A 22,677-nucleotide genomic window follows, 5' to 3' on the forward strand; every position below is an offset into this window, starting at 1 on the left:
CTACTACCCTGGGGCAAACATGACCCTCCTATGCTTTAAAAACAAAAGAGCCAAGGACTTGACTTAGGCTTTTTGTTTTGCACCTCTCCTCTAGCGCACCCCCACTTTATTCAAGGGCTTGAGGGCTTTCTGTTGTCCGGTAGCTGTGTACCCATTCATCCATCCATCCATCCATTCGTCCGTGCATTTATCCCCGTCTCCATCTCATACATTTTAACTTCGACTGACAAACCAGCCTACTCAACACCCAGAATCCACCAGGACCCGCCAGTCACTCACTATAAACAAACACCCAGGCTCTTGATGCACAGGGCCTCTCAAATGACAAACAGGGCCTACATCCCAGGGGATCCCAAAGGGCAAAAAAAGGAGGCATTCTCACTTAGGTTTCTCGGCTGTCTGACTCCTTAGAGGTTGACAGACTTTTATTTACTTGAGAAATGCACTGGGGTTTCCTCAAGTCATACTCCCTCTTCTGTTCTTTACAAACAACATTTCAGCTCTCTCCCCTAATTTTTCCCTGGACTCAATCTGTGGCCCTCTTCCCTCGCATACTATGATTGGCTGCTGGAGGAAGGAAGCTCAGCATTAGCCTCGCGCTTCCTGTGTCCAGCAAAGACGAACCACTCTCACTTTCAAAGGAACATTCCTTGACCCTTCTTCAGTTCCTATTCCTCCTCAAAAATGAATCAGCTTGTGGTCACCGATACCTCTTGATCACATTCTTTGGATTCATTTCCTATGATTGTGAGTCAGTTTACACGTGCTGACCTTTCTAGAGAAAGGCAGTAAAGGAAATGGGCCTGAACTACAGTGGGGCAAAAAAGTATTTAGTCAGCCACCAATTGTGCAAGTTCTCCTCTAATTGTTATCATAGGTACACTTCAACTATGACAGACAAAATGAGAGAAATCCAGAAAATCACATTGTAGGATTTTTAATAAATTTATTTGCAAATTATGGTGGAAAGTAAGTATTTGGTCACCTACAAACAAGCAAGATTTCTGGCCGTCACAGACCTGTAACTTCTTCTTTAAGAGGCTCCTCTGTCCTCCACTTGTTACCTGTATTAATGGCACCTTTGTCTGTGTACCTATGATAAATTACAGGCCTCATCTTTTTAAGTGGGAGAACTTGCACAATTGGTGGCTGACTAAATACAGCAAACTCTCGCCAGAAGTTCAGTGAGGATCTCTGAATGATCCAATGTTGACCTAAATGACTAATGATGATAAATACAATCCACCTGTGTGTAATCAAGCCTATATTGTAACTATTACCAACAAATAACATCAATAGGCCAATGCTATTTATTTTACAACAGACCAACTTTTAACCTTAAACTAAATATGAAGCAAAAAATTAGAGCTTCCTTTAGTTAACAAATGTCTTAACAAAATGAAACAAAGCACTTTTTTTTACATTGGCTATTTAAAGAAGGGGTTTAAATAGGCCAATTTAATAATACCTTTATTTTACTAGGCAAGTCAGTTAAGAACAAATTCTTATTTTCAATGACGGCATAGGAACAGTGGGTTCAGGGGCAGAACGACAGATTTGTACCTTGTCAGCTCGGGGATTCGAACTTGCAACCTTTCGGTTACTAGTCCAAAGCTCTAACCACTAGGCTACCCTGCCGCCCCCATAATAATGACCAAACTATTGATAATAAATACGGAAATATATAAATGAAAGGTAATGTTCTCATCTTTGTCCACTAAAACTTGTCTCCAAAGACATTTCTGTTATCGGCTTCTTTTCACAATACAGTTTTTTCCCTCTAACGTTTGGGGGTTTTATTTCAAAGAAAAAAAGTCTCCCATCTTCAACAGCCTGGGCCAAGGCTCCTTTCACTCGCTCTCCTCAGCAGCAGGCACGTGATGCGAGCAGCCAGAACCAGTTTCAGCTGGACATAAGCTATACATTTTACATTTTATTGAGTTGCAGTTGGCTGAGACCGAGAACAAGCTTGCGCAGTTCTCATCACACTAACCCTAACGGTCCAATCGGGTCCCGTCGGTAAATCGAATGAATCATTTCTAGAACAGCAGCACACAATTTTTCAGCATCAGCACACAGTCCTGGAATGGTGCACATCCGTCGGTGTGAATCTACTCCTCTCCCATTCACCCGGTTTGGGGAGAAAGGGGTGCATATCCAGAGACCAGTGGCAATTATATCAGACCTGAGCCAGACCCGAGACAAACGTCAGAATTTAGTACCCGGACCCACTCGGCTCTCGGGTCGGATCTCGGAATTTTGGGTCTGTTGAAACCGTGAAGACCTCTATTCTAGGCCCATGGGCCTCCCGTTGGGTGGTGTATTCTGGACTGCTTGTTGATTACAGAGTCTGCCTCTTAGTGTAAGGCCATCTCACCACAGCCCTGACCATACGCATTGCAGACATTTTTTTTTTTTTGCCTGCCGCTGCTGTGCAAAAAGAGCATATTCCCCTCTATTCAGTTGCCATGTGGCATTTCTACTATTTGCAACAAGTGTTTTTTTTTCTTCTCCCCACTCTGGAGTTTAAGGGCCTGGCATTCTCCTGCCTGCTGGTTGTTAGTGAAAGGAGATTCTAATGGGTTAGCTGGAAACCTTTGGTGAGGCTGGAAGGGAGTAGCAGGGAGGACAGAGGAATTTGGGGATTATGAGAGGGGAGGCAGAGGCCTATGAATTGGGGTTTGAGACAGCAGCTGTTTTGTTTGCCCACTCAATGCAATTCTCCTCTCGCTCCCCCCTTTTCTTAAGTCTCCAGCAGGATTCGATACCCCTCTGTCTTTCTATCAATCTACTCTGCTTCTGTTTCTCTATCCCTCCATTTCTTTTTGGCCTTGAAGGTGGTGTTAATGAGTAGTCATGAATGTTCTAGAAACAGAATGCAGAGAAAGAGAGAAGGGTAAGATGAAATAATGAGCAACGTGCAGGCTGCATGCAGGACGTCAGTCACAATCCAAATTCTTTTCATGCTAGGAATTTTCCGTCAAACAAAGATTGCACCATTGCCGCCCATGTTTGCTGTAATGTATATCCTTTGTTCACCTCCTATTGCTGACAAATGGCTCGACCGCAGCTTGGAGGCCCCTACAAGACAAAAGATGAATGGAGCAAAGGAAGGGGAATGTCTCAGTCACTTGAGTTAATACCCTCAAAATAAATGAAATGCAGGCAGTTTCTTTCAGGCAAGTGTGAGGTTACTTTCAGTTTCCAAGTAAACTTCAGCCAAACCTGACCACAACTAAGGCGGCAACTGAACAAAGCTGATATTTTTCTGAGAATAGACATCTGTTTCTTTCTTGACTTGTCCCTGTGTTTGTCTTTTGGATGCAGACACTGAAACCATCTGTCATTTATTCTTGACATATTTCACCTTTCTCAGGTCATTCCTCAATTGCCTGTAATCTCTCTCTTTCATTTTAGCAATATCTCGTTCACACACACGCCAACTGTCCTTTTTTCTAACGCCTTGTTACCTGGTACCTACTTTGCATACAGTTGCTCACATCAAACATATCCATCTACATGATATCATCCATCTGTCTTAAATTAGGCCCTCAGACTCCATGTCTGATAAAGCAATGAAGTCAACCTAGGTAAAGAGAGCTGGCTAAGGAAGAGCTGCTATTTGAGATTATTGGGACACAGCTCCGTACCGCAGGATCTGGAAATAGATGAACGAAAGTGAGGTGAAGAGAACAGTAATCCTTCCACTGAAGTCAGATTTCCTCTCCAAATGTGTGTGATAATGTAAGGGGATATAGCAAGGACATGACCAGCAGCCATTGGAATGTTTTTGGAGCGTTTAAGGGTGGCCTTCTCATTTTCACTTTCCCCCATGAGACCCTCAGATTTCACGACGTCTTACTCTGATTCTCCTACTGTTGGTGCACAGCTGGAGCCTACCTGCAGCTCTCCCACTATATTCTCCCACGTGTGAAATCAGCAGACATCTAATCTAAGCGATACGGTTTCATATCTGCACAGGGGTCTTTTTAAGAGACGGCTGAATTATGCACATAATGGTTCCACTCAGTTTTTCATTTTCTATCTCTTTCTGCCTTTTCCCACTTGATTCTGTCTGCTCTCTGTTTTCTCTCCTTGTGAAGTATTGATGGCTGACATACTGTCCTGGAATGTGGGACGACTAGTTGTATTAGTTTAGAGCGATGGAGAGAGAAGGGGGATGGTTTAAAGGAAGTGTAGGAGTTCAAAGTACACTGAACAAAAAATAAACAAAATAATGTAAAGTGTTGGTCCCATGTTTCAAGAGTTGAAAATGATCCCAGAAATGTTCCATATGCACAAAAAGGTTCTCAAATTTTCTGTACAAATTCGCTTTCCAAGATCATCCATCCACCTGACAGGTGTGGCATACCAAGAAGCTGATTAAACAGCATGATCATTACACAATAAAATGTGCAGTTTTGTCACAACACAATGCCACAGGTGTCTCAAGTTTTGATGGAGTGTGCAATTGGCATGCTGACTGCAGGAATGTCCACCAAAGATGTTCCCAGAGAATTTAATGTTAATTTCTCTACCATAAGCCGCCTCCAAGGTCATTTTAGAGAATTTGGCAGTATGTCCAACTGGCCTCACAACCGCAGACCACGTGTAACCACGCCAGCCCAGGACCTCCACATCAGGCTTATTCATGGTCTGAGACGAGCCACCCGGACAACTGATAAAACTGTGGATTTGCACAAACTGTCAAACCGTCTCAGGGATGCTCATCTGCGTGTTCGTCGTCCTCACCATGGTCTTAACCTGACTGCAGTTTGGTGTCGTAACCAACTTCAGTGGGCAAATGCTCACCTTCGATGGCCACTGGCACGCTGGAAAAGTGTGTTCTTTGTGGATGAGTCACGGTTTCAGCTGTACTGGGCATATGGCAGACAGCGTGTATGGCGTTGTGGGTCAGCGGTTTGCTAATGTCAACGTTATGAACAGAGTGTCCCATGGTGGCCATTTGGTTATGATATGGGCAGGCATAAGCTATGGACAACTAGCCCAATTGCATTTTATCGATGGCAATTTGAATGCAGAGATCCCGAGGTCTATTTGTTATGCCCTTTATCCGCCGCCATCACCTCATGTTTCAGCATGATAATGCCCGGCCCCATGGCGCAAGGATCTGTACACAATTCCTGGAAGGTGAAAATGTCCCAGTTCTTCCATGGCCTGCATACTCACCAGACTCATACTCACCATACTCATGTTACCCGTTGAGCATGTTTGGGATGCTCTGGATCGACATGTAGGAAAGCGTGTTCCAGTTTCCACCAATATCCAGCAAAGTCACACTCTTCAATGGTTGTGCAAAAACATTCCACAGGCCACAATCAACAGATCAACTCTATGTGAATGTCTCGCTGCATGAGGCAAATGATGGTCACACCAGATGCCAACTGGTTCTTATCCACATCCCCTATTTATTCCCAGTCATGTGAAATCCATAGATTAGAGCCTAATCTGCACCAAAATTCCTACTGATGTAGGAAAACACTATATTGTTATGTAGAATACTAATGTTGTGTTTGCATCCCAAATAGCACTCTATCCCTTTAGTGTGCTACTTTTGACCAGGGCCCATAGGGCAGTGCATTATATAGAGAATAGGTTGCCATTTGGGTCATACACTGCATGTTTTCCTGGCCATATTTTCATTTGCAGTTTCTCAACTAGTTCCCCTCAGGTCCTCATGAAAGTCTCTCCTATCTGCGTGTTGTGTTTTCAGATTGTCAGCCAGGCTTCTTCAAAGCGTTTGTCTCCAACGACGCATGTGAGCTTTGTCCTGTTAACACCAAGCTGCTAAGCTCCGGGGCACTGTTCTGTCCATGTGCAGAAGACTTCTATCGTGCTCCCGATGACCCAACTACAGGGCCCTGCTCAGGTGAGGACATTTTGGAAAATTACTTTTTAATGCAGTCAGCATTGGTGGATCCTACACTGAAAACAAATGAGATTTGCTTTTCATTGTGCTAAAAGTGCTCTCTTGACCAAAAAAAATGACATTAAAAAGATTAGAATGACCGTAAGCAAGAAAGTCCCAGAATGCTACAGTTTAACATCATGTTAATGATGACATCAATCATACATGACCTAACATGCTTCTATTTTCCTGCTCTTGTTTCCTCAGGCCTGCCCTCAGCACCGCGCGAACTGGTCGCCACGACCACCCAGCTGGCGGCAGGCAAGCTGCAGCTGTCATGGAGTCCGCCGGAGGACACGGGCGGCCGCAGTGACATCAGCTACAGCGTGGAGTGCCAGCGCTGCGAGGGCACCGCGTGCCAGCCATGCGGAGAGAAGGTGCGCCTTGAGCCGGCCAGCTCAGGCCTGATGGACACCAGGGTGGCAGTGAGCGAACTGGAGCCCCACCTCAACTACACGTTCACCGTTGAGGCCCACAGCGGAGTATCGCTGTTCGCCAGCCAGGGGACGCCACGCTCCAACAGGCCCCCATCCACCAGCACATTGACCACTGCCCTGCACTACACAGGTGGGTCACTGTACTTGGGGCTAATAGTGGTGGTGGTAGTAGTAGTAGAACTCTTATATTATGCTTGATCTGAAATGTAGTTGTATGGCCTTATACAAGCACAGTCACTAAATACTCCATCAAACATAATGCAGTGAAAGCATTTCAAAAGCTCTTGGTTGAACATGTGAAGGACATTGCAGTCTCCGAAATTGTTAACATCTCCCCTCCTCCCTCCTCAGACCCCCCCAAGTTGACGTCCATGCGTCTGGACGAGCGGAGCCTCACCAGCCTTTCCCTGTCCTGGGCTGTAGCTCCCCGCAGGCCCGTGCCCCAGCCCACCCGCTACAAACTCACTTACCGCAAGAAGGTACAGTAAACCATCCACACCAAACTAGCTGCTGAAAATGTTTGCTATGTTCTATTTGGATATGTCTTTTGAAACATAATATGACTTAAAGGGAATTTTGTGGTAGTGGATGAAGAAAGGGTGGGAAAAAAGAAAGAAAATGAGAGGGGTTTCGGGGATGACAAACACCACAGGGGGAGCAATACCGCACAACAAAAGTGTGCCTTATTATTATAATTCCTTACCAAAAGGCATGTTGGTTCACTGTGTTCTCATCTTTCAATTCCCTTCTCCACTAGGATGACAATCTGGATGTGACTACGTACACTGTTCTGATTCTGGAGAAGAGCTCTGTGCAGATCAGTGACTTGTCCCCAGGCACAGCCTACCTATTCAGGGTACAGGCCCTGAGCCCCGAGGGCAGCCCTGGAGGATCCAGCATAGAGGATGAATTTGAAACCCTGACTGAAGGTAAGGAAGACTGCCATATATCAGGTTAATAAGGAGAAAGGAGAATGAAGGGATGCTACAGTATTTGAGATGATTGGGACACAGCCCCATACCCCAGGGCTTTGAAATGGAGGACCAAACCTGATAAATCCACACAACTAAATAAATGGGCAAGGGAAAACAGAAATACTGACATGCATACGTTTTCTATACATATCTATATATATTTATTTTTTTGTATACAGTTGAAATCAGAAGTTCACATAAACTTAGGTTGGAGTCATTAACTTGTTTTTCAACCACTCCACAAATTTATTGTTAACAAACTATAGTTTTGCCAAGTCGGTTCGGACATTTACTTTGTGCATGACAAGTAATTTTTCCAACAATTGTTTACAGATTGTCACTTATATTTCACTGTATCACAATTCCAGTGGGTCAGAAATTTACATACATTAAGCTGACTGTGCCTTTTAAACAGCTTGGAAAATTCCAGAAAATGATGTCATGGCTTTAGAAGCTTCTGATAGGCGAATAGACGTCAATTGGAGGTATACCTGTGGATGTATTTCAAGGCCTACCTTCAAACACAGTGCCTCTTTGCTTGACATCATGGGGAAAATCAGCCAAGACCTCAGAGGGGAAAAAAATGTATACCTCCCTAAGTCTGATTCATTCTTGGGAGCAATTTCCAAACTCCTGAAGGTACCACATCTGTACAAATAATAGTACGCAAGTATAAACACCATGGGACCACTCAGCTGTCATTCCGCTCAGGAAGGAGACGCATTCTGTCTCCTAGAGATGAATGTACTTTGGTGCGAAGTGCAAATAAATCCCAGAACAACAGCAAAGGACCTTGTGAAGATGCTGGAGGAAACCGGTACCAATATATCTATATCCACAGTAAAACGAGACCTATATCGACATAACCTGAAAGGCCACTCAGCAAGGAAGAAGCCACTGCTCCAAAACCGCCATTAAAAAAGCCAGACTACGGTTTGCAACTGCTCATGGGGACAAAGATCATACTTTTGGGAGAAATGTCCTCTGGTCTGATGAAACAAAAATAGAACTGTTTGGCCATTATGACCATCGTTATGTTTGGAGAAAAAGCTTGCAAGCCGAAGAACACCATCCCAACCGTGAAGCACGGGGGTGGCAGCATCATGTTGTGAGGGTGCTTTGCTGCAGGAGGGACTGGTGCACTTCACAAAATAGATGGCATCATGAGGTAGGAAAATTGTGTGGATATGTTGAAGCAACATCAAGACATCAAGCTTGGTCGCAAATGGGTCTTCCAAATGGACAATGACCCCAAGCATACTTCCAAAGTTGTGGCAAAATGGCTTAAGGACAACTAAGTCATGGTATTGGAGTGGCCATCACAGAGCCCTGACCTCAATCCTATAGAAAATTGGTGGTCAGAACTGAAAAAGTGTGTGCGAGCAAGGCCTACAAACCACACTCAGTTACGTCAGGAAGAATGGGCCAAAATGCTACCTGAAACGTTTGACCCAAGTTAAACAATTTAAAAGCAATGCTACCAAATACTAATTGAGTGTATACAAACTTCTGTCCCACTGGGAATGTGATGAAAGAAATAGAAGTTGAATAATAATTCGCTCTATTATGACATTTCACATTCTTAAAATAAATTGGTGATCCTGACGTAAAACAGGGATTTTTTACTTAAACTGAGTTTAAATGTATTTGGCTAAAGTGTATCTATCTATAACGAGTAAAATAGTAATGTTTATATATGGCTGCTATGAAAGTGAACTGTGTTTGAGGGAAATCAGCGGTGTATTCATTCTGTCGAAAAATGTTTCTTAAACGGAAGCAAACAAAACAGGCATCAACATACCTGAATTTGTCCAATAGCAACTTTCGTTTGCAACTGTTTGACTGATGGAAATTTTATACATGTTCTTTCCTGAAAACTAATTTCTGTGTTCTATTCATGTCCTGTTCTATAAACCAATTTCTGTCTTCATGCAAGTGGCTGACTGAATTAATCCTCACTATCAGTAGCTGCAATTTGTCAGTACGACCAGACCTTGTTTTTAGAGTGAAAGTTTCAAGGTCTCAGCTTCGAGAGAAGCCTCATGAGGTATTGGTCGGTCACATGAATGAAACGGTAACAATTAATTAAGCTAAATCATGCAAATACCTTGTCTGTGTATAGCCATATATACGACAACTGCTGGGACTGCCCAAGCAGAGCTCCTGATTGACACGTGTACTATGGTACATTGAGTTGGTTGGAACCTTTCCAGCACGCTGACAAGTAAAGAATGATTCAATTAAGATTGACTGAGTGTCCCTGTGTAAGAATTTCTACACAGACTACTGATTATACCCTAGATCAGCTAGATGCAGGCAATATTGTGCAAGGCCGTATTGAATTTTAATGTCTCACCTTCATTACTCAAATTTTCCCCTCGACCTGTGCACCTACGTTGTAAACGTTCATTAGGTTATAGCAACCTCCGTGATGGGTTTTGGGAATATTTGAGTATCATGTAGTAAACTAAAGCTTTCAATGTTACATTGAGTTGGGTGAATGGAATATGAATGACTGTCATCCAATATGCTGTAATGGAAAATAGGGTTCTTGGTCACCTCCCCCGATTGCTCAGTTTGGCCGGGCGGCCAGCTCTTGGAGGAGTCTTGGTGGTTCCAAACTTCTTCCATTTAAGAATGATGGAGGCCATTTTGATCTTGGGAGATTTTCAATGCTGCAGAATTTTTTTTGGTACACTTCTCCAGATCTGTGCCTTGAAACAATCCTGTCTAGGAGCTCTACTGACAATTTCCTTCGACCTCATGGCTTGGTTTTTGCTCTGAAATGTACGGTCAACTGTGGGACCTTATATAGACAGGTGTGTGTGCCGTTCCAAATCATGTCCTATCAATTGAATTTACCACAGGTGGTAAATTCAATCAACCAAGCACCGTATGCACTTAACAATATATTTGATTTAAAAGTATGCATTCCATTTTGTGATAACGCTATGACAAATTATATGGCATACATGTGAATTTATAGCTAGCTAAGATATGATTTTATGTTATGGCACCCCATCTCACTAACAAGTAGAACCGCTAATTACACTTGTGGCTAATCATTTTTGTGGCTTGCTTCACATAGGTGACTTCCATCATGACAACATGCTTCTCCTTATTTGACTGTAGTTAGCTAGCTTATTAAGAATACACTTGCTTAAGTGATCTAGTTTTAACGTGAGCTAGCCAACATGCATTGCGTATGTCATGCCACGATCCTGCTTGCTTTACATCTGACAGATATTTAGTTACTATAGCTAGCTAGCTAGCTAAGAATGGTTTATGATAATTGCAGTTTAGTTAATTATCTAGCTAGCTAAGTGTAAAACAGAGTCTGGCTGTAAAACGCAGCTAGCTAGCCAACTCGACTATCAGTTGTAGCCAAGCTAGCTAGCTTGATGCTCAGTAATGTTAGCTTACCATGCTGTTCTAGCCAACTGGACATTCCTCTTGCCCATCGCGGTCGACTCCTCCTTGCCTACTCCCGTCTATTGGTCTTCTAAGTTCAAAACTATATGGCTGTAGTCCGGTGGCTTATTGTCAAAACCAACCCACTACTAACACAGGCACCTGGTACAGGAAGGCAGCCAATGCCTCAGTGTTTCAAAACTGTTCACCTGTTTCTATGACAAGCAAGGACAATGTTCCATTAGTTATTTTTGTTTGTTTTTATGATGCGCGTGCGGCGCAGCATACAATTAAGCAATACGGCCCAAGGACATGTGGTATATGGCTAATATACCACGGCTAGGGGCTGTTTTAGCACGACTCAACATGGAGTGCCTGGACACAGCCCTTCGCTGTGGTATATTGGCCAAATATCACAAACCCCTGAGGTGCCTTATTGCTATTACAAACTGGTTACCAACGTAATTAGAGCAGTAAAAATAAATGTATCACCCCTGGAATACTGTCTGATATACCATTGGCTTTCAGACAATCAGAACTCAGGTCTCAAACCACCCAGTTTATAATAGATTTTATCTCAAATTTCTATCCAAAAAGTGATAACATATTGATGAATAGCTATATGTGCTCATTATTGTTGTTGGGGGGGGGGGGTTTCTAATGTGAAACATGGCCTTTTGAACATGTTCTGTCATACTGAATGCAGCCCACGCAAAAGCAGTCGATCAATGCGTCATGGCATGTTAGATACCACCCACATACACTACCGGTCAAAAGTTTTTTAGAACATCTACTCATTCAAGGGTTTTTCTTTATTTTTACTATTTTATACATTGTAGAATAACAGTGAAGACATCAACACTATGAAATAACACATGGAATCATGTAGTAAGCAAAAAAAGTGTTAAACCAATTCTTCAAATAGCCACCCTTTGCCTTGACAGCTTTGCACACTCTTGACATTCTCTCAATCAATTTCACCTGGAATGCTTTTCCAACAGTCTTGAAGGAGTTCACACACATGCTGAGCACTTATTGGCTGCTTTTCCTTCACTCTGCGGTGCGACTCATCCCAAACCATCTCAATTTGGTTGAGGATGGGGGATTGTGGGGGCCAGGTCATGTGATGCAGCACGCCATCACTCTCCTTCTGGGTAAAGTAGCCTTTACACAGCCTGGAGATGTTGGGTCATTGTCCTGTTGAAAAAACAAATGATAGTCCCACTAAGCCCAAACCAGATGGAATGGTTTATCACTGCACAATGCTGTGGTATCCATGCTGGTTAAGTGTGCCTTGATTTCTAAATAAATCACAGTGTCCCCAGCAAAGCACCCCCACACCATAACACCACCTCCTCCATGCTTTACAGTGGGAAATACACATGACGAGATCATTCGTTCACCCAGACAGCATCTCACAAAGACCTTGCGATTGGAACCAAAAATCTCCAATTTGGACTCCAAACCAAAGGGCACGTTTCCGCTGGTCTGATGTCCATTGCCCGCGTTTCTTGGCTCAAGCAAGTCTCTTCTTATTCTTATTGGTGTCCTTTAGTAGTGGTTTCTTTGCAGCAATTCAAACATGAATGCCTGATTTTACACAGTCTCCTCTGAACAGTTGATGTTGAGATGTGTCTGTTACTTGAACTCTGTGAAGCATTTATTTGGGCTGCAATTTCTAACTCTTATTAACTTATCCTCTGCAGCAGAGGTAACTCTGGGTCTTCATTTCCTGTGGCGGTCCTCATGAGAGCCAGTTTCATCATAGCGCTTAATGGTTTTTGTGACGGCTCTTGAATAAACTTCAAAAGTTATTGACATTTTCCATATTGACTGACCTTAATGTCTTAAAGTAATAATGGACTGTCGTTTGTCTTTGCTTATTTGAGCTGTTCTTGCCATAGTATGGACTTGTTATTTTACCAAATAGGGCTATCTTCTGTATACCACCCCTACCTTGTCACAACACAACTGATTGGCTCAAATGCCTGAAGAATTAAAGAAATTCCACCAATTAACTTTTAAGAAGGCACACTTGAAAATTCATTCATTCCAGGTGACTACCTCATGAAGCTGGTTGAGAGAATGCCAAGTATGTGCAAAGCTGTCATCACGGCAAAGGGTGGCTATTTGAAGAATCTCAAATATAAAATATATTTTGATTTAATACTTTTTTGGTTACTACATGATTCCATATGTGTTATTTCATAGTTTTGATGTCTTCACTATTATTCTACAATGTAGAAAATAGAAAAAATAAAATATGAACCTTGAATGAGTAGGTGTTCTAAAACTCTTGACCAGTAGTGTACGTTTGCTTGACCACCATCTCATCATATTGGAGGAAGAAATACAATAACATAAATAACATTAAAGTGGGATCAAGTATTTAAATTGTCTGTGTGCAATCATTCATCCATTTATTTATCTATTTATTTGTGCATTTAATTATTAATTTAATTCGCATTACTGCAGCGTGTGTGTGTGTGTGTTAAAATCAATGGTGTGTGTGTGTGTGTGTTAAAATCAATGGTGCAGCTGTGTGTGTCACCATTGTGTAAGTGTTTGTTTGTTGTTGTTGTGCCACAGTGCCACTGTCCCAGAGCAACACAGGGGTCATATTCGGAGCAGCAGTTGGCGGAGCGGCCATGTTGATGATTGTGGTGGTCGTCCTGCTCATACGCAAACGGTCAGCAACAACCTTCTTTTCCCCCCTCTGCCCCTCGTCATTTTTTAAAGCACATTCATAACACCCCTTCACTTTCGCATTCATCTCTTTCCTTTGTCAATGCTTCAAATGACCTTTCTTTCCTTTTAGCCACCTCTCCACCCCTCTCTCCCCTTATACTTATGCTACTCTCACTCTTATCTGTTATCCAGCACTCACTAGGGGAGAATTAGTGTTGAGTTTGGCTTGTTGTTGCTCAGTGAGTGTACTCTAACAAGTAGTGAATTTAAATTGAAGCGGGCCCAAGTGGCACATTGTTTTAGGATAAGAGCTGGTTGGCTCTTTCTGTAGAAGCTAGAGGTGACCCTGCTCCTTCAGCACAGCAGCACACTGCCATCTCTGTCTGTGTCCTTCAGGTCTGTCTCTGACACAGCTTAGCAAACACAGACAGGCTCCAGTCTTTTATCAAAGTGTTCCCTCTGTGAATTGAGGTGGCACACACCAATGACTTAGATGCCTTTTGAAACTAGCTGGAAATGAAAGGATAAAAAGAGAAACAGACTATTTTGGGGATTTGAAGTGAGATGATAATTACTGATGTTTATTTTCTGTTATTCAGGAGAAGGCGATCTCATACAAGACAAGGACCAGAGGATACTTACTTCTCTAGCTCAGGTAGACAAAAGAACATAAGTACCCCCCCCCCCGTGTCTGTCATGTATTTGTATCGTTCTTTCAATAATGTCCATCTATTCGTATTCTTCTCCAGAGCAACTGAAGCCGCTGAAGACCTATGTAGATCCGCACACGTACGAGGACCCCAACATGGCCATCCTCAAGTTTGCCAGCGAGATCCATCCCAGCCATGTGACCAAGCAGAAAGTCATTGGAGCAGGTGAGTGGGAACCCAGTTAAAACAATGTGCTTAGGACGAAGGTGTTAAAGGGATTTTCAATCCAAGTAAATCTCTGTTTATTTTCAGTTGCATTAGTGCTACAGCTTGTGCTCTTGAGTGACAGTGGGTAGACCATCCAGATTAGTATCAATGGATTAAGTCCTCACCCTGCATGTTTAGACATAATTTGGTGTGGCAATTGCTTGGCTTTGGGGACCAGTGCTTTGTCTCAAAAGACCCAAATCCGCAATAATAATTAAGATAAACAGAAGTATCTGAAGCAGAAAACGGAGTATTTAAGAGGCTATACTATACCTCCTTGGGCCCAAACTCCTACTTCTCAGATGATGGGTTTATTGCAGTGTGACCACATCTGCCCTTTGAACCCCCAACCCCCCCCCCCCCCTTCCCACGACTGTGCTCGGCCCTCCCCTGTGTGACAGCTGATTCCCATGCTCCCAAACACGCCACAGGTGTCAACTGATGGGAGATGGAGACTCCGATTTATTTTTTTACACAATCCCACAATAACACACCTCTGTGAATGTCCCCGGGGCAAAACCACTCATGACACCTTCCTTGTTTACTTTCCCCTTAACTAATTTCCCAAACGCCTGAGACTTGAGAAACACTGCAAGCCAAATCCCTATAAAGGATAGTGCTTGAAATATTGCTCAATCTTGTCATTGGGTTTTAAAACCATTTTCCTCAACGCCTCTAGGGGAGTTTGGAGAGGTGTACCGTGGTATTCTGAAAGCGCCAGGGCGGAAGGAGGGGGCGGTGGCCATTAAGACGCTGAAGCCGGGCTACTCAGAGAAGCAGAGGCAGGACTTTCTGTCAGAAGCGAGCATCATGGGACAGTTCTCCCACCAGAACATCATTCGCCTGGAGGGAGTCGTCACCAAATGTAAGAAGGCTCTGTTAGCCTACGACCTTTACCAAGAATATTCTCCTGTGAAGCATTCACTTGACCTGTCTATATATATAAATTCTATATGTATATATTTCCTGTGTTTTGTGCAGTAGTTAACAGTATTTATGCCCTTTGTTGGTTCCAGTCAAGCATGCCATGATTGTGACTGAGTATATGGAGAATGGCGCACTGGACAAGTACCTAAAGGTGACTAGGCCTACAGTACATCGTATGCAAGTTACCTTTATAAAGTGAAAGACAGACTTAATACAGATCAAGTTACCACAGCTTCAAAATATTTCTCTCTAACAGTATGTGTGTGTTCCAATGTGTTTCCCCTTCAGGATCGTGATGGCGAGATGCCCTCCTTCCAGCTGGTGGGCATGATGCATGGCATTGCCGCTGGCATGAAGTACCTGTCTGACATGAGCTACGTTCACCGGGACCTGGCTGCCCGCAACATCCTGGTCAACAACAACCTGGAGTGTAAGGTGTCTGACTTCGGCCTGTCCCGAGTGCTGGAGGACGACCCTGAGGGCACCTACACCACCAGCGTGAGTTAACATTGCATGTTACAACGTTTGGCTTTACTCAGCTCTTTACTCAACACCTTTGCCTTGTTAGCAGTGTATTTCAGTGTAAACTGCTCATAGAGGACTGTCATTGAATTAGATGTACCTTAATTTAATTGAACAAAACAATGTATTTTTTGGCCTCTGACCTGAGTGAATTGTGCACTTGGTTCCCCTCCAACAGGGTGGTAAGATCCCCATCCGCTGGACAGCCCCAGAGGCCATTGCCTACAGAAAATTCACCTCGGCTAGCGACGTGTGGAGCTTCGGGATCGTCATGTGGGAAGTCATGGCCTTTGGCGAGCGCCCCTACTGGGACATGAGCAACTGCGAGGTACACTACAATACTAATGCTAACGAATAGTTCCAATTAGAGCCACACTGCTAACACTAACGTAAACCAATGGAAACCCATGAAGTAACAGCTAACAGGAATGCTAGTGCCAACTATCATAACAGCTCAGTGAAACTCAATTCAAGTGTAGGGTCTCAAAGTGCACTGCCGCACTTCACGTAGTCAATTCTCTATTAGATAGAGAGGTACCATACTCTGGAATTATCTTCACATTGCCAAAACATCATCATCCCTCAGTAACTTCAAGCAAAGACTGGGGGTCAGCCTGATGAAACGAACTACTCAGTAATCTCCTTCATATAGCCTAACACACACATGCGCGCACATACATTTACTTATTTATTTGACTCAAGTAGTATTTTACTGGGTGACTTTCACTTTTACTTTAGTCATTTTACTTATTGGGTACTTTTTCCACCACTGCTTTAAAAAAATATATACTTTTTTGTGGATTACTAATCAATTCATTTATACATTCATAATTTGTAGGTTTTGTTATCTGTTTTAACAAACCTTTTTTATTTGTGTACTTTTGTATTGTATAATAGTTTTGTGGTGTGGCTTTCATATTAGCCCTTGGGCATCCAACCACACCTGCACACCGTTTATTTTAATTTTTTCTGTATTGTTGTCTATTACTTGTTTTCTTTGGTGCGAATAAACTAAACTTAACCTCTAGCCTCTGGTTGTCAGGTGATGAAGGCCATCAACGAGGCATTCAGGCTGCCAGCACCCATGGACTGCCCATCAGCTGTCTACCAGCTCATGCTGCAGTGCTGGCTGCAGGACCGCTCCAAGAGGCCCCGTTTCCCGGACATCGTCAGCCTGCTGGACAAGCTGCTCAGGAGCCCCGAGTCCTTGAAGGCTATCGCAGACTTCGACCCCCGGTATGAGTCCTTTACTCTCTAGAAGGAAATTACACAGCAAAGTATATCCATGAAACGGTGAAACCGAGTGGAGCACAAGAAAAATCTAATTATTAGGAGGATAATGTGGCAGCATAATGTGTGCATGTTTAATAATAATTTGTTGGGTGCTTATATTTGTCCAATTTCACACATGTACAAGTGTGTGTTAACACTCATCTGTGAATTGGAAATGTGTTTATTGCATATCCCATCAGCCCTACTTTGAGCTCCCGAGCGACACAGCGGTCTAAGGCACTACATCTCAGTGCAAGAGGCATCACTATAGTACTTGGTTCGAATCCGGACGTTATTGGGAGTCCCATAAGGCGGCGCACAATTTGTCCCAGTATCGTTGGGGTTTGGCCGGAGTAGGCCGTCTTATTTACAATGACTGCCTACTCCGGCCAAACCCTGACTACGCTGGGCCAATTGTATGCCGCCCTATAGGACTCCCAATCACAGCCGGATGTGATACAGCCTGGATTTGAACCAGGAACTATAGTGATGCCTCTTGCACTGAGATGTCGTGCCTTACAAAGTTATGTTGCCTAGTTAAATTAAGGTTCAATAAAAATATATATTTTTTTAAATCAACGGCAACTCTGGAGCAATTAGGATTAAGTGCCTTGCCCACGGGCACATCAGCAGGTTTTTCACCTTGTCTGCTCGGGATTTGAATTGGCAACCTTTCGATTACTGACTGAGCGCTCTAACCACTATGCTACTTGACTTCTCTGTATGTGTGCTGGTGTCTGAACATGTTTTAGACACAAAAGACAAAGATCTGTCAGTTTCCCCATAGCTGCACCAACCGGTTTTTATCTCACCCAATCCTCGCTGGGTAATCAGTCATCTCTGTCTATTGTCGGGCAGCTGGTGATGATGATCACTCACTCTGCCCTACTTTCCCTCCTCCAGCGTATCCATCCGCCTGCCCAGCACAAGTGGTTCGGACGGCTTACCCTTCAGGTCGGTGTCAGAGTGGCTGGAGTCCATCAAGATGAGCCAGTACAGTGAGAACTTCACCTGCGCTGGAGTGGTCACCATGGACCAGGTGCTGCAGATGAAGAATGTGTGAGTAGTGGGGTTTTTTTAAGCTTTTTATTAGATTGTGGGACATTCTGTCTGTTACTTAATGAGATTATGTTCATCAAAACAATTGATCACAAACAAGACAAATCTAAGATTGGATGAGAGTATAGGAATATATTAAATAGAGATGTATACACTATTTGCACAATGTAGAACAACTGGTTCCCAAGCTAAGTCCTTAGTTTTCCAAGTGTTTGGGGTTTTGATTTTGAAAAAGGAGCTTTCGACAGCCAGAGAACCGTTTACGGACAATATAAACTCTGGCCTCTCTACAACTCAAGAAAACTAGTGAGATGGAAAAAAATAATGGAGTGCGAGAAAGAGCAGGCTCGTTTGTGGTGGCCTTGTGGTGGTGACTTGTGATTTGCTCACTCCCTTCTCTTTCTCCCTCCCTTTTTTCAATTATTCCTCCATCCCTCCTTTGTCCACACCAGCAGCCCAGGGCAGCACTTCTGCAGCAGCCTGAAACCGCTGGTCCTGGCTGTGTAGGGCAAAGGCCCTCATGGCTTATGCAACATGAAAGGAAAGGAGGAGGAGGAGGAGGATAAGACGAGAACAGCCACTACACTAGAAGGGGCGATGTGGAGATAAGGGAAATTAAGAAAGCGTAGCACATTTGTGGATAAGGAGAGGACTTTGCACCAACGCACACCCCAAAAAATGAACAAAATACCCAGACGAAGGCACTGTAACCAGAAATATATCACTCATTCAATAAACACAGTATCTGGGAGGTAGATAGTCTACAGAACATATCTACCGAAGAGGCTTTCCTTTTAATCCTAAGAAAGAGGGCTGTGCGGAAACGGGAAACCTCTTTTGAAGTGTCATATTCCATGGTGAGATTTTACGGTCCCATGCTCCATCTCTTGTCATCTGGAAGCACTCGACTGAACTATTTACGACACTCCCTCTGCTTGCCAGCCAACTGATTCATAGGCGATATGGAGAATCCTCATTAACTAATTAAGACTGTAATTAAACCTTGAAATGAGGGACTCTGATGTGGCACACCTTCACCAGATTCTGTCACGTGTGCCTGTCTGAGGGGTTTGCCTCATGTTTGCTCTTTCTTGAAAATTAGAAACTGTCCTCCTGGCTAGCACCTAGAGGTTATTTTCAATAGGGTACTAGCTTTGCTTTCACATCCAGTTTCATATATATTACCTAAAGGAAGGGAACACTGAAGAATGTATTTGAAGGGAATCCAAACCAGGTCAAGGTGTGAATTCCTCCGTTGCTATCCAGTGGCTTTATATCGGAATTGCTTTCTTTTTCACAGGGATATCAAGAACATTGGCGTAAGACTGCCCGGCCACCTGAAGAGAATTGCATACAGCATCCTGGGCTTGAAAGACCAGACCAGCACCCTGAGTGTATTTGCAGTGTGACCCAATGCTATTGGTGCAGGAATTTGAGTTGGGCAGCACTCTGACTGAACTTTGAACTCTTGTGTTGGACTGGAGCGGAGCTGCGGGGACGGCTTTGGACGGACAAACAGAAAACTTCTTAGGGGCATGGTCTAGCCGAAAGAGACTGACAATACTGTGCAATCTTGTTAAGCGTATCTAAAAAATAAAAAAAAGGAATGGAGTATTTTTACAACAATAGATGTATTGATTAGACTGTGTATATTATATACTGTATATATGTTATTATCCATGTCAGTTGTATAGATACAGTTCAATCCCCAATCTTTGTTAATATTTTGTTTGCATGCTTCCCCTCTCTCCCCTGAAACTAATCAAGTGATAAAAGTCTTGGAATAGCTTGTACCGAGGTTGTCTCTTGTTTCCAAAGCAACTAATATTGAGAAGATAAAATTAAGAAGTCACAAAACCACTTACACCAAAGCAATTATTTGTGTGAAATGGACTGCTGTGGCCTTTTGGGTATGAGTTTGGCGGTGTTGGTGCCAGTGAAATGCATTGTGGTCCATGTAATCTCTTGCTAAATTAATGAGAATGGACTCGAAGCAGAGAGTGGACCTGAATGGGCCTGGGCAGGACGTATGTTAACCTGATGGTGCATTTGTGTATGCCACAGTCTTGAGGTTATTGTCTTAGTCCAGTTTGTGATGTTGGCTACTGTTGTGCCTTATCTGGGCTTGATTTAGATGTTAAGCTATCATATGAATTTGAGTTTATATGACTATAACGTGAAAAGATATGAGGTACTCCTCATGTTCAGTTTAACTGGCCGCAAACGCTTGTGTTAATTGATTGGGATCAAGAACATCACTTACATTGAAGCACTTAAATAAGTAACAATTGGGATGAGTTGTCTCATCTAAAACATCTTTCTTCTTGCCGGGGCGGCAGGGTAGCCTAGTGGTTAGAGCGTTGGACTAGTAACCGAAAGGTTGCAATTTCAAACCCCCGAGCCGACAAGGTAACCCACTGTTCCGAGGCCGTCATTGAAAATAAGAATTTGTTCTTAACTGACTTGCCTAGTTAAATAAAAGAAAAAGAAAAATTATTATTATCATCATGCCATAGGGAAATCATTGAAATAAAATGAGGCAGCTGAAAGAATTTGTTTATATTTGGGTCGTTCCACGAAATTAGTTATTTTTTTGTCACTTTGATATTTTAAGTAGACATTGTGCACAAATAATAAACATGTTATATTTAATATAGACCACGTAGAAAATACAACAAATCTGATTTTTTTTATGTGAATGAATACTTGCTAAAGTGCCAAAATGCATCATTTTGACATGTCCCTCAGTTTATCCTCTTTGACTCCCTAGGAAGATTTTAACCCGCTTAACCCCAACATTTGTCCAAATGATCACCATCATTGTAAGCCCTAGTTATTTTGTGGCTTTGACAGTCATTTCTCAAGATTATTATTTATTTAATGTCAGTGATTTCTTTTACTTTTTTCTTCTTTTTTTAAACACCTGTCCCTTATTTTATGTTTAACCCTGTTATGTGAAATGAACTCTCGTTTTAATATGTTGAAACTATTCCATGTTGGAAAAAAATAGTTTCAAAAGAGACATTGAACATTTTAATAGTAAAATCTGAAAGCAGGTGAGCTAGTTCTACTCATTTTGGCCGTTTTGTGTTGGAAAACTGAGTGGGTCGAGTATAATATGTCAACCCTGTTACCCATGGATAGACAGGCTAGAAATCTTTGAACAATTTCATTGTTTGTGAAATTGCCACTGCTGCACACAAGCTTCCATTCCCTCTGTCACAAGGGGATTTATGGCTGCTTTAAGGTTAAGTTGTCAACCCTGTTACTTTATTTGGCACTTAATAAGCAGTTAATATAGTCATTTTTTAAATTTAACTTCTGAGATGGGGATTTAAAAAAAAAATATATTTATAATTTGAACATGTGCTCTTTATGACAAAATATGTGAAATAAAACATTTATTTTCACCAAGTTACGCTACTCAAAAGGTACCTATTTGGTGGAACGACCCATTTAATGATGGATTTAAATTTGAAAGGTATTGTGTCAAGCTTTATCAAGTGCCCAACATGTTTGAATTAAATCGATGATTTAGGATTAGAAATGCTTGTTGCGATGATTTCAGATAAGGTAAAGTGTAGTTTGATATGCAATTTCAATGTGACAGTAAAAGTATTTTTTTTTTAAATCACAACTTAGATTTACCATTCTTTTCTTGTTCTAATTGCTTTATTCTTATTTGGTGTTTAGTAACAAGTGTTTTATGGGCTGAAACAATTTGCTTTGAGAATGCAGATAATAATATCATTGTATTATTGTTCCTCTCAATGCATTTCATTGATAAAGTGCTTGCTTCTGGTAATGCCAAGAAAGTATCAGTTTTCTTCAGTCTTAATTGACCAGCTCATCCATTTCCAATAGTTTTCCCAGATCATTTTGTGCTCTTGCCAACACACCAAACAATAGAGTTGGCAAGAGCACAAACAGATCTGGTACCAGCCTATATCCAAAAGACTGTGTGCATCATTTATCCCAATGCTCTAAAAAGATGACGGTTTGTTAGTGACTCTCTTCACTACTTGACTTTTTGCTTTAACTTTTTTGGATCGTCTTATTTCACATCTTATGCTCCTTGTTTCATTTATGAATATAGAAGTCTATAGTACTTTTTTTATTAGTTTACTAGATTTTCATTTGGAAAATTGATTTTCTAGGGGGGGAGGGGTTTATTGCCTTTTGTATAATTGGACTTTGTAAGCATATTTTTCTGCTTTTTATAGGAAAATTACAAATGTTATGTTCAATTTAGGTAACTTTCATCAAAGTTACATCACTCTTATTGTTGCGGTCTTACAGACAAATGAACCATTTCTTGATTTCAAAAGTAAACTTTGTTTTATACTTTATTTAATAGTCTATTTATTTTTTACTTTTATTTATTGTTCATAATTACACTGAGCTGGGATTTATTCATAATTGAAGGTTGTCTTGTCACAAACTATTCGTTGCCCTTCATTCATATTTGATTTCATTCGTTGCCGTTGACCAATGATTGACGCGCCAAAAAAACACCACTTACAATAAAGCCTGAAATTTGA

General features: G+C 42.2%; 1 protein-coding gene across 2 annotated transcripts in view; it reads left to right on the top strand.

Moving 5' to 3' along the window:
• epha2b (eph receptor A2 b) overlaps positions 1-22,677 on the top strand; it is a 30,942-nt gene extending 8,265 nt beyond the window's left edge. Inside the window, exons 4-17 of one of the 2 annotated variants that reach the window (XM_064957017.1) lie at positions 5,735-5,890; positions 6,137-6,496; positions 6,718-6,845; positions 7,124-7,295; positions 13,341-13,440; positions 14,039-14,094; positions 14,189-14,314; positions 15,036-15,221; positions 15,373-15,434; positions 15,572-15,781; positions 15,984-16,133; positions 16,848-17,041; positions 17,981-18,136; positions 19,437-22,677. In XM_064957017.1, coding sequence (XP_064813089.1) covers positions 5,735-5,890; positions 6,137-6,496; positions 6,718-6,845; positions 7,124-7,295; positions 13,341-13,440; positions 14,039-14,094; positions 14,189-14,314; positions 15,036-15,221; positions 15,373-15,434; positions 15,572-15,781; positions 15,984-16,133; positions 16,848-17,041; positions 17,981-18,136; positions 19,437-19,545 — 2,165 coding nt within the window. In that variant the 3' untranslated portion in view covers positions 19,546-22,677. The other variant, XM_064957018.1, reaches the window with a different exon arrangement.

The sequence above is a fragment of the Oncorhynchus masou genome, chromosome 33 (assembly GCF_036934945.1).
Source record: "Oncorhynchus masou masou isolate Uvic2021 chromosome 33, UVic_Omas_1.1, whole genome shotgun sequence".
Classification (NCBI taxonomy): Eukaryota; Metazoa; Chordata; class Actinopteri; order Salmoniformes; family Salmonidae; genus Oncorhynchus; species Oncorhynchus masou.